Raw genomic sequence first — 17,155 nt, 5'->3', positions numbered from 1 at the left:
ATTGTTATGACTGTTGTCATAGAGAAGGGACACACAGAAGATGAACGGATAAAACTATTGGTGATCAACTGCTGTATGATCAATGGTGAGGCAACACGTCGAATCGGCTGGAAATTTACACTACCTATTTTTGTCAAGAGGCAATAGGACAGCCACCTGCTGCTTAAGTACTCGACTGATCGCTGGTGTGTTTCCTCTTATACACCACAGGGAGAACCTTGCTCTGTGGGAGTGATACAGCTGTGTGCTAAGACCAAGCGAAAGAATGAACACCAAACATAAATTATACACCATTTTATTTCCATTAATTATGAAGGTAAAGGACGAGCACTGGAGCACGTCTGTCCTTAGCCTACATATTTATCATTTTCTAACATATGGTCATAAGGCAGAAAAATATATAATTAAGCAATAAGGCCCAAAGGGGAGTATTATATGGCCAATATTCCGCGGCTAAGGGCTGCCCTTAGCAGTGGTATATTAGCCATATACCACAACTCCCTGAGGTGCCTTATTGCTATTATAAACATGTTACCAACATAATTAGAACAGTAAACAAGTAGTTTTGCGTCATACCTGTGGTATATTGTCTCATACCACGGTTTGTAATTATAAAGTGACAAGTAGTCCAGGCCCACACAAGTGCTGATCTCATAATGCAGCATCTGGTCATAAAAACCTGTATTTATTTATAACTTTCACAATACTGACTGACAGGACTGTGCTCTGAACTGTTTCCTTTCATATGGGTTCATTTGGCATCAATATGGCTTCCTTTCCTCCAATATCTCCAAGGAATGTTACCACAAGTTAATTCATCAAAGTCATGATTACAGAAATATGAAGTGGAGATAAAAATKTTAACTGAAATGAACACCTGTCTAGACATTGAGGCATCTGAAAACATTATTGAAGTCCGTGACGTGAACACCATCTGGTCTAGATCCCACTCATTGCTACAAAAGCTGAATATTCTAAGATAAACTAGAAATGTATGCGGAAACTACCCCTCACACTGCATACCTAAACTAACAACAAGACAACATACTGAAAACAAGCACATGAAAAGCAAACCAATAAAGTGCTTAATTAAGCTTATATGCCATCTGGGAAAAAAGTAGCATTGAAACTCAAATACAGTATATAAAGTGTCATGACATGGCCTTCTGTCAGTCAATGAACAGGATGATATGAATAGAACAGAATGAAAAGCATCCATGAGTAACGACTGTATATCCTGATTCTGAGGCAAGTAGAAAACAGATTCATGAGCTGGTATCTTCAGAGAAGGAACCCTGGCTGGCTTTGATGCCAGTGGGTAGAAAAAAGAAATAATTCACCCCTCTCTCATCCCGGACAGCGTTCAAATGGGCTAGCCTACGCGGCATGGGCAGTCAGTTATAAACAAAGTGGAGTTAGTGTTGCCGTTCTATAACTCAGTCCAGGGGCTGGGGGTCAGCGATGGGCATGGTATGCAGCACCTCATCCAGTAGCTGCAGTGCCCGGTGGAGATGAATCTCAATCCAGCACGGAGTCTCTTTGATGCTCTGCCGGGGGTAGTCAGGCCCCCAGCCCTTCACAAAGCTCATTCTCAGGATACACAGCCTGCGCAGGTCGTCCACTCCTATACCTGCCGCCGCAGACAAACCTGGAGGGAGGGGGTTAAAAACAATAGTTACATTTTTTAGATTTAACTAGGCAAGTCAGTTAAGAACAACTTCTTATTTACAATGACGGCCAAACCCGGATGACGCTGGGCCAATTGTGCGCCGCCCAATCACGGCCGGATGTGATGCAGCCTGGATTCAAACCAGGTACTGCAGTGATGCCTCTTAGACCGCTGCGCCACTCGGGAGCCCAGTTAGGGGGTAGTACTACATATTTGATAGAATGATTCACTACCTATATAGAGTTACACGTCTAAGGCAGTGCACACATTTAGCCATTTCTGTAAGGTTCTGAGATGCTCGGAGACAAGACAGATGGAAATATTGCTTGGCAGACAGGTTAAAGGATGAATAGTGTGAAGAGAGAGACTCACTGATGGCGGGGGCGATGCCTCCTACAGAGCCAGGCCCGGGGATGTTTCCAGCCACTGCTGCTGCCTGTGCTGCGGCTGCCGCCTGTGCTGTGGCTGCCTGCTGCTGCATCTGCCTGTGGCACTGGCGCAGGTCAAACACCTGCACAGCACACAGGGAGGGTTAGGGACTACACACATTTTCCGACAAGGTAGAACTGCCAAAGGGGGCAGAGTAGCAATCTACTGCAGAGATAGCCTGTAGAGTTCTGTCTTACTATCCAGGTCTGTGAGCTTCTACTTTTAAAAATCCACCTTTGCAGAAACAAGTCTCTCACCGTTGCCACTTGCTATAGACCACCTTCTGCCCCCAGCTGTGCCCTGGACACCATATGTGAATTGATTGCCCACCATCTATCTTCAGAGCTCGTGCTGTTAGGTGACATAAACTGGGACATGCTTAACACCCCGGCTGTCCTACAATATAAGCTTGATGCCCTCAATCTCACACAATTATCAATGAACCTACCAGGTACAACTCCAAATCCGTAAACTCCGGCACCCTCATAGATATCATCCTAACCAACCTGCCCTCCAAATACACCTCTGCTGTCTTCAACCAGGATCTCAGCGATCATTGCCTGCGTCCGTAATGGGTTTGCGGTCAAACGATCACCCCTCATCACTGTCAAACGCTCCCTAAAACACTTCAGCGAGCAGGCCTTTCTAATCGACCTGGCCCGGGTATCCTGGAAGGATATTGACCTCATTCCGTCAGTAGAGGATGCCTGGTTATTCTTTAAAAGTGCTTTCCTCACAATCTTAAATAAGCATGCCCCTTTCAAAAAATGTAGAACAAGGAACAGATATAGCCCTTGGTTCACTCCAGACCTGACTGCCCTTGACCAGCACAAAAACCTCCTGTGGCRTACTGCATTAGCATCGAATAGCCCGCACGATATGCAACTTTTCAGGGAAGTTAGGAACCAATATACACAGGCAGTTAGGAAAGCAAAGACTAGCTTTTTCAAACAGAAATTTGCATCTTGTAGCACAAACTCCAAAAAGTTCTGGGACACTAAAGTCCATGGAGAATAAGAGCACCTCCTCCCACCTGCCCACTGCACTRAGGCTAGGAAACACTGTCACCACCGATAAATCTGCAATAATTGACAATTGAGAAGCATTTTTCTACAGCTGACCATGCTTTCCACCTGGCTACCCCTACCCCGGTCAACAGCCCTGCACCCCCCACAGCAACTTGCCCAAGCCTCCCCCATTTCTCCTTCAACCAAATCCAGATAGCTGATGTTCTGAAAGAGCTGCAAAATCTGGACCCCTACAAATCAGCCGGGCTAGACAATCTGGACCCTCTCTTTCTAAAATTATCCGCCGAAATTGTTGCAACCCCTATTACTAGCCTGTTCAACCTCTCTTTCGTATCGTCTGAGATCCCCAAAGATTGGAAAGCTGCCGTGGTCATCCCCCTCTTCAAAAGGGGGAGACACTCTAGACCCAAACTGCTACAGACCTATATCTATCCTACCCTGCCTTTCTAAGGTCTTCGAAAGCCAAGTTAACAAACAGATCACCGACCATTTCGAATCCCACCGTACCTTCTCCACAATGCAATCTGGTTTCAAAGCTGGTCATGGGTGCACCTCAGCCACGCTCAAGGTACTAAACGATATCATAACCGCCATCGATAAGAGACAATATCGTGCAGCTGTAATCATCGACCTGGCCAAGGCTTTCGACTCTGTCAATCACCACATTCTTATCGGCACTCAACAGCCTTGGTTTCTCAAATGACTGCCTCGCCTGGTTCACCAACTACTTCTCAGACAGAGTTCAGTGTGTCAAATCTATGGGGGTGCCACAGGGTTCAATCCTCGGGCCGACTCTTTTCTCTGTATACATCAATGATGTTGCTCTTGCTGCTGGTGATTCTCTGATCCACCTCTACTCAGACGACACCATTCTGTATACTTCTGGCCCTTCTTTGGACACTGTGTTAACTAACCTCCAAACGAGCTTCAATGCCACACAACTCTCCTTCCGTGGCCTCCAACTGCTCTTAAATGCAAGTAAAACTAAATGAATGCTCTAAAACCGATCGCTGCCCACACCTGCCCGCCCGTCCAGCATCACTACTCTGGAAGGTTCTGACTTGTGGACAACTACAAATACCTAGGTGTCTGGTTAGACTAAACTCTCCTTCMAGACTCACATTAAGCATCTCCAATCCAAAATTAAATCTAGAATCGGCTTCCTATTTCGCAACAAAGCATCCTTCACTCATGCTGCCAAACATACCCCCGTAAAACTGACTATCCGACCGATCCTTGACTTCGGCGATGTAATTTATAAAATAGCCTCCAACACTACTCAGCAAACTGGATGTAGTCTATCACAGTGCCATCCGTTTTGTCACCAAAGCCCCATATACTACCCACCACGACCTGTATGTTCTCATTGGCTGGCCCTCGCTTCATATTCGTTGCCAAACCCACTGGCTCCAGGTCATCTATAAGTCTTTGCTAGGTAAAGCCCCGCCTTATCTCAGCTCACTGGTCACCATAGCAGTACCCACCCGTAGCACGCGCTCCAGCAGGTATATTTCACTAGTCACCCCCAAAGACAATTCCTCCTTCAGCCGCCTTTCCTTCTAGTTCTCTGCTGCCAATGACTGGAACGAACTGCAAAAATCACAGAAGCTGGAGACTCATATCTCCCTCACTAGCTTTAAGCGCCAGCTGTCAGAGCAGCTCACAGATCACTGCCCCAGTACATAGCCCATCCAACTACCTCATCCCCATACTGTTATTTATTTCATTTATTTTGCTCCTTTGCACCCCGGTACCTCTCCTTGCACACTCATCTTCTGCACATCTATCACTCCAGTGTTTAATTGCTATATTGTAACTATTTCGCCACTATGGCCTATTTATTGCCTTACCTCCCTTATCCTACCTCATTTGCACACACTGTATATATACTTTTTCTATTGTATTATTGACTGTATGTTTATTTATTCCATGTGTAACTCTGTGTTGTTGTTTGTGTTGCACTGCTTTGCTTTATCTTGGCCAGGTCGCCGTTGTAAATGAGAACTTGTTCTCAACTAGCYTACCTGGTTAAATAAAGGTGAAATAAAATAAAATAAAAAGAGGGGATAGGGGTTCAACTAGAGATGGGCAACTGAAATCATTTCACTATTCAAATAATATTATGAAATTTGATATCTGGATAGTCGAAATACATGTTTTTTTTTTGTACTTATTTTCTTTAACCTGAGCAGTTATTGCTGCACGAGGGAGAAGCGGTGGAGCTCTGCTGTTGCAGCAGGGGGAGGGGCCGGTGTGTTTGGGACGCAGGAGTGTAGGGCAAGTAGAGAGAGATGTAGAATGTATCAAAGCCGACTCATGCTAGTTAGAAAACTTCTAGCTACCATAGGTTATTTATCATCCCATCTGATAGTGCTGGTCTTGACTGCTTCGATTACAGCAGTGTTTCCCAACTCCAGTACCCCCACAACAGCACACATGGTTATCGCAGCCACGGACAAACATACCTGATTTAATTAATCAAATGGCTTGATGATTAGTTGACAAGTTGAATCAGGTGTGCTTGTCCACACCTACAATAAAAATGCGTACTGTTGGGGCAGGTTTTCCATTTTAATTTACTGGACATTAGAGAAGTCTGACGGACCCTTATGCGTTGGGTGCGCAACCTTTAGGGTGTCCACCCACAGTGCTCAGAATGACAGAAATCCCATGTAGATTATGGTAATTCATATTAACAGAACATGCAAGTCGAGGATGCAACAATGTGCAGTCCTTACCGAATTCTGATGTGCAGAATTCATTAACAAGCTGGTTTTTAGATATGACCTATTCTATTGGTCAGCTTGTCGAGGTAGAAATAACCTATTCCAAACAGACTCTGGGGCAGTTGTGGGAAGATAGATGCCAAATTCATACAACCAGTAGGCCTAGGTAAAAAAAAAAAGTAAAGTAAAAAATCAAATGAGTCAGATGCAACAGATCAGAAAGCTTAGCTTAAAATGTTGCTAAACTATTCTTCACATTATTAAGCACAGCAATGCGCACAAGGCATTAGACCATGCGCAAATGTTTGATCCATAATGCAATTAGCGGGAAAACACAGTTGTCAAAAGGGCACTGCACATGCAAGCGCAAGCGGTTTCATGTGATAGAGATGAAAATATCCATAGCTGCGGGAAGTAGGGGTGCCGATGAAAAATCTGTTTTTAATACAAAAATAATGCACTGGGCCTTTACTAGTCCTGCATTAGCAGACCGATACAGCCGTCTGTAGTGCATGCAAAATATATATTTAACAGCTTTTCTACATTTTTTTTTATAACCCTAACAGAAACCTTTTGTTGAAGGTACTTGAGGACTGGAGTTGGGAAACACTGGATAAGAGAAGCCAGCTAGACTAATTGGTGCTACATTTTGTTGTGCTTTCTCCCTGTCCTTGTCTACACATAACATCCATTCATATTAAACAACCTACCTGTTGGCCTACTCCTCCTCATTAGTTAACTTTTAATTCTGTAATTTTGATTCCATCTTGCACTGATTAAATATATCATCAATTCACTTGCTACAAATGTAGCCTTTGAATGAATAAAGTCCCGCTTCGATTGGCCGACAAAAATAAAAAATATATTTGTAAGCTACTGAGCGTGCATGTCATAAGAACTACATTCAAACATTTGTTGTTTATTACATCTAATGTCATGGTATATCCCTGTATGTAATAATGTCACGTAGATAATCAAATTGAGCTTTTTAACTTTTAAAACTGACCTTATTTGTATCTTCTCAAAAATTAATACTAAAGTCAGTTCAGATTTTCGAATAACTGTGCTCATCCAAAGGTTCAACGGTCTAAAACGTAAGGATTTTAACCAGTTTTGAGAACAATCAACCTTACCAAGCTGTCAAATAACCACTGAGACACAATGCATGTAAATAATACATACAGATCAAAAACATGTCCTTGTTTACTTAGGGGTGCCATTCCTCAGCAGTGAGTCTGTGGGCTGTGATATCAAATCTATTTGTCATATGCACAGAATACGCATAGTGTGTACACAGTACAATGACATGTTCACTTGCAGGTACCCCTCTCAACGACGCGACAAAAATAAGAATAGAAGTAATTCAAATAATAAAAATAGTACAAAATAAAAGCTCAATGGAATACAATAAAAATATAATATCTCACCTTGATGTAGGCGCTGGGGTAGATCTTGTGCACTGCATCTCCAGGGGCACGTCCTGCCTCCCTGTCCAAGTAATAACTCTGCACAAACACTGCATGATCGCTAAGGCAATGCACCCACACGTCCCCTTCCCCTTTACACTCCAGCTGCACCCCTTTACCAATGTGAAGTCTATAGAGCCAGGAAGAAAGGAGGGAAGAAGAGACRCAAACAGAGAGACAGTATGACAAGATTTTTTATTTATCTGCCTAAAAAAATACTTTATATTGCTATGGTACACCAATACTCTTCCAAAAATATGAATGATATAAACTGAAGGGAGTGGCAGGCACTCTGCTTAGCCATTTAATTTCGCAAAGACATTAAATCCTTCCTTTTTCTATGGTAGAGTACCTGGCTCTCTCGATTGCCTCTGTCCTGTGGACGTTGCAGAGCTGACCCAGGCAGAAGCGGTCCCCTCCTGAGGGATCCACGTACCCGTCCACAGTCACCGTGGAGCAGCTGGCCGGAACCTTGAACGTCTCCCCAGCCTGAACATCCATTTCAAAGTAGGCAATGGAACACCAGTAGTCAGGGGCTGGAACAGAACAAAAGAACCAGCATCAATTGGTCTCGGTCTCTATACCCTCTACAGTGCCTTCAGAAAGTATTCATACCCCTTGATTATTGTCCATATTGTGTTGTGTTACAAAGTAAGATTGAAATGGATTTAATTGTCTTTTTTTGTCAAAGATTTACATAAAATACTCTAAATGTCAAAGTAGAATTTTATTTATATTTTTTATGTATGGAAAATAAAAACACTTAATCTTCATTAGATAAGTATTCAACCCCCTGAGTCAATACATGTTAGAATCACCTTCGGCAGCTGTAAGTCTTTCTGGGTAACTCAAAGAGCTTTGCACACCTGGATTGTACAATATTTGCCCATTATTCTTCAAAAAAAATTCTTCAAGCTCTATCAAGTTGGTTGTTGATTATTACTAGACAGCCATTTTCAAGTCTTGCCATAGATTTCCAAGCCGATTCAAGTCAAATTTGTAACTAGGCTACATTCAATGTCGTCTTTGTAAGCAACAACTCCCGTGTATAGTCCKTGCCAATGACAAGCATACCCATAACATAATGCAGCCACCACCATGCTTGAAAATATGAAGAGTGGTACTAAGTGATGTGTTGTGTTGGATTTGCCCCAAATATAATGCCTTGTATTGAGGACAAATAATTACATTTCTTTGCCACATTTTTTGCAGTATTACTTTAGTGCCTTGTCGCAAACAGGATGCATCTTTTGGAATATTTTTATTCTGTACAGGCTTTCTTCTTTTCACTCTGTCATGTGTTAGCATTGCGAAATAACTGAGGATGGATCAACAACATTGTAGTTATCTCCTATCACAATCATGAAACTCAAACTGTTTCAAAATCACCATTGGCCTCATGGTTAAATCCTTGAGCGGTTTCCTTCCTCTCCGGCAACTGAGTTAGGAAGGGCGCTTGTATCTTTGTAGTAAATAGGTTTATTGACACCATACAAAATGTAATTAATAACTGCACCCTGCTCAAAGGGATATTCAATGTCTGCTTCTTTTTTTACCCATCTACCAATAGGTTCCCTTCTTTGTAAACCATTGGAAAACCTCCCTGGTCTTTGTGGTTGTGCTTGAAATTCACTGCTCGACTGAGGGACCTTACAAATAATTGTATATGTGTGGGGTAGAGATTAGGTAGCCATTTAAAAAATCATGTTAAACACTACTGCACACAGAGTGAGTCCATGCAACTTATTATGTACATTTGTACACCTGAACTTTAAGCTTGCCATAAAAAAAAAAGAGTTGAATACTTATCAACTCAAGACATTTCAGCTTTTCATTTGTTATTTAATTTGTTTTAAAAAAGATGTAAAAACATAATTCCAATATGACATTATGGGGTGTTGTGTGTAGGCCAGTGACAAACATCTAAATGTAATCAATTTTATATGTAGGCTGTAACGCCGCAAAATGTGGAATACGTCAAGGGGTGTGAATACTTTCTGAAGGCCCTGTATTTCACACCTCATGCCGGATCAGATGGGGACACATACTCTGGTGGGGACACATAACCTTTGCACACAGACTCACCAGGGTGATTGGAGATAGGGGGGTGGAATGCAATCTTATTGTGCGAGAGCCCTGGAAGAGAATGGCAGGTAAATAAGACAACAATCCAGAGAATGGTACTGTTTGTACTGCTCGTGCTAAATGAACAAAAAATGTATGTTGAATAGCATAAGTACAAATTCACATAATTTCTGGAAAATAGCTCTTTCATTTCACAAGACCATAATCTTTGTTACATGAATTCAATGTTAGCTTGTTGCTTTGTGCCATAGATTTGTACAATCCAGGTGTGCAAAGCTAACATATGTTAGGCTCAGATGTTGGCGGCAGCACCACTAGCTGTATACCCAGAGAGGGGGCCAACACAGCCACTCACAGTAGTGTGGGGTGTTGGGCATGGGTTGGTGGTGCTGCAGGTGCCCATTCTGGTGATGAGGCACTGGGGGGGAGAAGTTCCCGTTTCTCAGCCAGCCTGAGGTGGCACCTGAAAGCAGAACAATCACACGTTGCGTCAGACCATCAATATAGCAAGAAAAGACCTAGCTTTGAACTAAACACAACTCACAAATCACACTCGACACATACATAGGTTACAGTCACAGGGGTGAGAGGAATTCTATAACTGACCGAGGAGGAATGAACCCGCTGGAAATGCAATGTGGTAACGCTGAAAAGCTTTTTTGAGAGAAGAAAAATGTTGAGAACGTCCAGGTTCTGAGAAGTTAATAGGGTTACTGTGAAAAGCAGCAGGGAGGAAATATGAGGGCTGTTATGGTATATGGAGGGCGGATGAATGAGAGTGCTACCTGTAATGGTTGCTTGTAAGTGCAGGTCATTTCTGTAATTGCTAATAGCACAGGCAGTGAGAGTTATATTTAGGCTGATGAATGCAGGTGCCCACTCCCTTTAAAGGTCAACTTGCCCTTAGAATCAACTTCCCTGGTTTTAAATGGCCTATGTGGCATCAATATGAGTCAGAAACACACATTTCTGTCAAAATTGACTACAAAGTGGAAATATGCTCATTTTGGTCCTAAATTTAGTCTCGTACAAAGTCAGTCTCGTACTGAGTTTTGTAAGTCAGTGCGTCACGACTTACTGGAGGGTTGGGGGTATGGATTATGATCATGCCCACTTGCTCAGTGCACACTAACACGAGAGAAGCAGCTGTGCTGACTGTGCTCAGATGTGTGCTCTATCCAATCATATAGCCAGAACCCCCAGACATTTAGATGGAACAGGGCTGCGTTCAGTACTTGTTTACGTTCTGGCACATTCAATTGAATGGAAACGGTGTTGTACTGAATGACCAGTTGGAAAACTGGGAGGGGTTGGGTTGTGGAACGCTGTCAGCGTGGCCACTGCCCTTTAAATACATCACTTATTGCCTCAAGCCACGCCCACCAAACGGGAGCAAACGTATCTCAAAGTCTGTTGTAGAACGTACAAGAACGGTTTGGGGAATCGTGTCATTCAGTACAAACCGTTCCGCAACATAGTAAACATTCAAGCAAACTGAACGCACCTCTGGGCTCGGTTTCCCAAAAACATCTTATGGCTAAGTTCATCATTAGAACCTTAGTAGGGGCATCATTAAATCTCTGTGGTGTTTCCCCAAACCAGCGTAACTAAAGCTGCACTTGTTATTTATCGACTGCCTCAGACCACTCGTAGACCAGGTAAGTGCTTCGTTAGATAAAAATCTCCGCTAAACATAGAATCAAGAGGTTTGTCTGTCTGAAGGCTGATAACTTCTGAACAGGGTTGACTACAAAGTCGCCAAAGTCTTTACAATGGTTACAAAAAAAGTGAAGGATGACAAGATGCTTCAAATGAAAACCGAGATGACTGCATTAAAATATATTTAGGCTACATGGGCCTATAATATATATATATATATATATATATATATATATTTCAATCAATTTCATGTTCAATCAATTGAGTACTATTGTGCCAATAGGCTACTGTCAAATTTTTTGCCTCAATATATTTGTTGGGTAGCCTTGCATAATAAGCCGCCTTGACATTTACAGCCATAGGTGATAGCACTCTAGAAACTGATCCGTCATTATTGTGAAGTAATTATAATGTTAAAAGGTAAGATTTTAATGAATAAAGCTGATCCGAAAGCAGTGAAGATTTTCTATCCTATAAGTATCTAACAACGCACTTAAAGAACGTTCTCTGCATAGTGTTTTGGGGAATGCACATYACATCTTCGGCCGTTGTAGGAACAATGCATCGTTAAAACAAGTGATGCCCCATATACACATCGTGACGTATTTAATTTAAGCAATAAGACACGAGGGGGTGTGCTACATGGCCAATATATTTTTCCACCAACTGTTGTGTCGTCAGCGAACTTAATGATGCCGTTGGAGTCGTGCTTGTCCACGCAGTCGTGGGTGAACAGGGAGTACAGGAGGGGCCCCGGTGTTGAGGATCAGCGTGGCAGGCATTGCCACCTACCCTTACCACCTGGGGGCAGCCCGTCAGGAAGTCCATGATCGAGTTTCAGAGGGAGGTGTTTAGTCCCAGGGTCCTTAGCTTAGTGATGGGCTTTGTGGGCACTATGGTGTTGAATGCTGAGCTGTAGTCAATAAACAACATTCTCACATTGGTGTTCCATTTGTCCAATTGGGAAAGGGCTATGTGGAGTGCGATGGAGATTGCGTCATCTGTGGATCTGTTGGGGCAGTATGCAAATTGGAGTGGGTCTAGGGTTTCCGGTATGATTGTGTTGATGTGAGCCATGACCAGCCTTTCAAAGCACTTCATGGCTACCGACGTGAGTGCTACAGGGCAGTAGTTATTTAGGCAGGTTACCTTCACTTTATTGGGAACAGACAGGGACTATGGTGGTCTGCTTGAAACATGTAGGTATTACAGACTCGGTCAGGAAGAGGTTGAAAATGTCAGTGAAGACACTTGCCAGTTGGTCCGCACATGCTCTGTGTACACGTCCTGGTAATCCATCTGGCCCCACGGCCTTGTGAATGTTGACCTGTTTAAAGGTCTTGCTCACATCGACTACAGAGTGCATTACCACACAGTCGTCCGGAACAGCTGGTGCTCTCATGCATGCTTACCTCTGAAGCGAGCATAAAAAGGCATTTAGCTAATCTGGTAGGCTTGCGTCACTGGGCAGCTCGCGGCTGGGTCTCCCTTTGTGATCCGTAATATTTTGCAAGCCTTGCCACGTCCGACGAGGGTGAGGGAGAGCTTTTTATGCATCTCTGTGTGTGAAGTAAAGGTGTTGTAGTTTATTTTCCTCTGGTTGCACATTTGACATGCTGGTAGAAATGAGGTAAAACAGATTTAAGTTTGTCTGCTTTAAAGTCCCCGGCGCATTTTCTTGTTTACTTATGGCCTTATACAGCTCGTTGAGTGCGGTCTTAGTGCCAGTATCGGTTTGTGGTGGTAAATAGACAGCTATGAATAATGTAGATGAAAACTTTTGGTAGATAAGTGTGGTCTACAGCTTATCATGAGGTACAATTCCTCAGGCGAGCAATACCTCAAAGACTTCTTTAATATTAGACATCACGCACCAGCTGTTATTGACAAATAGACCCCCCCACCCCTTGTCTTACCAGACGTGGCTGCTCTGTCCTGCCGATGCACGGAAAACCAAGCCAGCTCTATATTAGCCATGTCGTCGTTCAGCCACGACTTGGTGAAACATAAGATATTACAGTTTTTCATGTTCCATTGGTAGGATAAGCTCAATCGTAGATCATCCAGTTTATTTTCCAGTGATTGCACGTTGGCCAATAGAACAGATGGTAAAGGCAGTTTACCCACTCGCCAACGAATTCTCACAAGGCACCCCGACCTCCRCCCCCTGTATTTCCGTCTTTTCTTCACAAGAATGACGGGAATTTGGGCCTGGTCTCAGGGAAGCAGTATATCCTTCCTGTCRGATTCATTAAAGAAAAGTATTGTATCTGGTATTGTATTAAATTTGGAGGGCTTAGTGTGGGTGCTTACTGTGATGGTATGTGGCGCTCTGTGCCAGGGGATAGCCGTTCTGCTGTGAGCTCTGTCCCTGTGCTGGGCCTGGCCCTGAGGATAGCTGCCGCAGACCTTCACTGATATGGCTCCCTGACAGAAGGCTACTGGACTGGGCTATAGGGACAGAAGCAGGACGGGCCAGGGTGGGTGGGTATGGAAAACATAAGCACACACAGCCAAACAGAAACACACATACATACACCACGATACAGACACACACACAAACAAAAGTGATCAGGAATGACACATCTGAAAAACTTCTCAGCATGACCTTGACTTGGGGTATGAGGGATCCACTGTGTCCTGTATTTATGTCAGAAGCGTATTCACCACAAAATAAAACTTTACATTTAAAGGGAGTAATGAACTACAAGACAGCGTCTCACTTGAAGCTCCAGCAGCGAGGCTGGAGAAGGCAGAGGTGGAGGCTGAGCTGCTGCCCTCGGGGGGAGGGAGCAGGGCTGGGCTGCTGAACAAATCCTGAGGACCCCCTGGTCTGGAGAGTTGGTGCTGGATGGTCTGATGGTGGCCGTCCGCGCCAGAGTGAGATGGCTGGTTCTCAAATTCATACTCATCTTTGACCATGAGTGTGCCTGGTAGGTCAGGTAGGGTGAGAGGGTCGAGGTTTTGGGGAACTTCACTTTAATCCTCCATTGTGAACTGCAAATTACTAGTACATAGCGAGAGCCTCCCTTACCTGAGCTTGAAAGAGTCAGTCCTGAAAGGTCTGTGAAGAGAAGTAGAAGGACACAAATGAGATCCAACTTAGAATTCAAAGGAAAAGTCAGAGGGGCTAAACAACAGTATTCAAGAAGAGGAGAAAATAAATCCCACTCACCAATCCCTGGTGATACCACCCTCTCATAGTGGTACGGGTTAACACACACGTTGTCAGCTTTGAGGTCAAAAGCAAACTGGCAGTATTTCACATGCTTCAGTTCATTTTTGTGCAGGTCAGGCCACCGCCACAGTCTTGCATAGATCACATGGGGGAAGCCTTTACGCCCCGCAACCTGAGAGCAGAGATGAGAAGACAAGAGTTATGAACATAGTACAGCAGTCCTGTAATGCAAGTGTAATATCTCCTCTCTATCACCAAGGTGGAATTCATTAGGCACCAAAGGGACTGAAACAGGGAGGGACGATCAGAACTTGTCCAATAAGAAATGCTCTTTTTCATTTTAAGTTGCAAAATGTTTTACTACGGGATGACCTAATGAATGACCAAGCTATCCCATTACCTGCAGGCGTCCATCCAGGGTGCGCTGTATGGTGGCACACTTGCTGGGGTGAGCTCCGTTGGTGGTGATGGCTGTGATTAAAGAATCTAGCTCATCTTTCTTCTCCTTCAGTTTCTTAACAAGGCTCTCAATGGCTCGCTTGGCGAAGGTCTCGCTCTCTCCACCCTGTCTGTGGCACATCAGGCTGTGCACGATGTTCAGACAAGCGTCATTGCTTGTGGGGGTGTTTGTGATCGACATCTTGCTCACCGTTCCACAGTCTCTATTACTTGGAGTTCAATCTTAAGGCTTCCAGTTCAGTCCTCCCTCCAGATCAATGAGTCAAAAACACATTTTCTGAAACCTTTTGCCAGGGTTAGAATGGAATGTGTTCCCTTCACTCTACAGGTGGGATGTACAGGACAGACTGCAGTGAGGGAGCAAGAAAATAACGTTAGAGCACTACGTTACCGTACTATCAATGTACAGAAGCATTGACTGGCAGCAAATTAATAATGCCATCATGTTTAGTTAGCTAGCAAGAAAACGTTAGCACCACAAACTTAGCTAGCTACTTTCCTACACAATCTTAGCTAGTTAGTTACAAAAATATTACTTACAAAAGCTAACTATTTTACATAAAATCCCTCGTTTTAACGTTAGCTAACGCAAATACCCAGCTAACTAGCTATGGTTAACGTTTACATATAGGATGTTCTCAAAGGAGGATAGTACGCTAGCTAGCTACAGTAGTAGGCTCGCTTAAAATCGAGCCTACTACTGTAAAATCAAAAAATTACGTGCCCGTGTGGTTAAGTTGTAGCTAATAGTCAGTGTAGCTAAATTACCATTTTTTTAAAAATGCTAATACTTTCTCGTAGCAAACCTACAATGGTATTATCGTTGAACTAGTTAGCTTGCTAAACGACAACAAAACCAGTGTTCTTTGAATCGAAGTTCGAGCCAATAACGTTACTTGACTATCTTCTAATTATGAGATATGATGCGACTCTTTGATGTTTCTCAATTGTGCCCGTGGCGAAACAAGACAAACATGGTCGCAATATACTGACTGGTAAACGATGCTAAAGTGCTAGTTACGAAAATAAACAATTCCCTCTCTCCCTGCAACGCCCTCGCGACTCCAGTGCAAATGTGCAATGGGTGCATTGGTCCAGTGCTACTCATATCAGCAGGGGGAGCATGTTCTGTGACTCAGCTTTGCTCGAGTTCAGAGAACCAGGCTGGGCGGCCCAAAAATTGGCCCTAGGGCTGAAAAGGTCCGTTTTGATTTCTTATCGGTGTGTTCATTCTGTTTTCCATTCATGACAAACACATGTCATTTATAAAATATCAATGTAATTCTACAAACTCATGTAGAAGTGTTCATAAGTCCCATATATGAGGTCTGAAAAACCAAGATGTGCCTTCATGAGTCAATCTCTGCTCCTGGTTTATAACCTACAAATGTAATTAGTTTCCAAGTAAATGTACCATGTACCTATGTGCATATCCAACATTCTGGAGATTTGATCTGGCATTTCATTCAACAACACCATATGCCAACCATGTCTTCGTGCTGCAAAACAAATAAAGTTTATTTTTCCTCAAAATAATTCATTTCCACAAGATGCAATAAGTCTACTGAACTTTCACATGCACATCAAATTTACTAAATAAATAACCATCACCTTTCAAGTCATGAATAAATACTCTGAAATAATTTCTGTAACAGCTCAATAGCTATTAGGTACAGTATACAGTATAGGTTTGATTAACAAATGCATGGCAGTGAAAAGCAAATCTTGACTGAGAACCAAGTCCAGTTGGTTTAAAAGTTCAGCGTGATTCCATAGAGGTTGTCTCTCCTTCAGTCTGCTGACAGCAGAACAGGAGTGGTGATGTGACATGTTTTTTTTCCATCTGTACTGCAGGCAAAGCCATGATAAGGGACCCAGAGTATCCATGCCAGAGAAGGGAAGTGGGAGTGTTTGGGACCAGGCAGTGGTGAATAGAGAGAGACTGGCCAGTAAACAGAGGCTGGCTGGGGGGTGTATTGAATGTTCCATAGAGATTGTTGGTGTTGGGGCCCAAGAATCTGACAGCCCACTCTCCCTACTGCTCCCCACTTGGARTGGTTTCTCATCCTGAGTGATGGTCTACACGTCTCCAGGCCCTAACACCTCCTTATCACCAATGCTTTCATTGCATGTGGCTCTAGAAGGATGTGTGATGGTGGGGTGGTAGGGGGTGTGAGTCGGACTGAGGCAGATAGATTAGCCCAATAATAAGTGGGCAGAAAGGATTTAAAACATTAATTTGGTTCCATGGTCATGGACAGTATATTACGTATTCAGGAAAAATAACTTTCTTTCTGGCAAACTTAATCTATGGCTTTGTACATCGTCTGTGCCTTTTTGCTTCTGCTTTCTCCAAATGTAGAGGTTAGACATTTTGCAGAGACATAAAGTCATCTGCAATTTAAAAAAAAAGTCATAACACCTTCTAAATTGTTTACCCTTTGATTTCACATTCT

General features: G+C 43.3%; 1 protein-coding gene across 4 annotated transcripts; it reads right to left on the bottom strand.

The window, feature by feature from the left end:
• Positions 1 to 279: 279 nt before the first annotated feature.
• smad4a (SMAD family member 4a) lies at positions 280 to 15,794 on the bottom strand. 4 transcript variants are annotated; one of them, XM_023983696.2, is made up of 12 exons: positions 15,240 to 15,794; positions 14,641 to 15,046; positions 14,238 to 14,412; positions 14,097 to 14,126; positions 13,786 to 13,992; positions 13,376 to 13,513; positions 9,759 to 9,866; positions 9,404 to 9,454; positions 7,671 to 7,854; positions 7,280 to 7,448; positions 2,042 to 2,180; positions 280 to 1,648 (listed from the first exon to the last, which is right to left on the bottom strand). In XM_023983696.2, the coding sequence occupies exons 2-12, from the start codon at positions 14,878 to 14,880 to the stop codon at positions 1,437 to 1,439; spliced, it is 1,653 nt and encodes a 550-aa protein (XP_023839464.1). In that variant the 5' UTR covers positions 14,881 to 15,046; positions 15,240 to 15,794; the 3' UTR covers positions 280 to 1,436. The 4 variants fall into 4 exon arrangements, with proteins under 4 accessions (XP_023839464.1, XP_023839463.1, XP_023839465.1 ...); XM_023983695.2 differs by having other exon boundaries at positions 15,468 to 15,794; XM_023983697.2 differs by having other exon boundaries at positions 15,510 to 15,794.
• Between the last annotated feature and the right edge of the window lie 1,361 nt (positions 15,795 to 17,155).

The sequence above is a fragment of the Salvelinus sp. IW2-2015 genome, linkage group LG4q.1:29, assembly GCF_002910315.2.
Source record: "Salvelinus sp. IW2-2015 linkage group LG4q.1:29, ASM291031v2, whole genome shotgun sequence".
NCBI classification, from domain to species: domain Eukaryota; kingdom Metazoa; phylum Chordata; class Actinopteri; order Salmoniformes; family Salmonidae; genus Salvelinus; species Salvelinus sp. IW2-2015.
The sequence above is the reverse complement of the archived record's forward strand: the minus strand, read 5'-3'. Positions and strand labels throughout refer to the sequence as shown.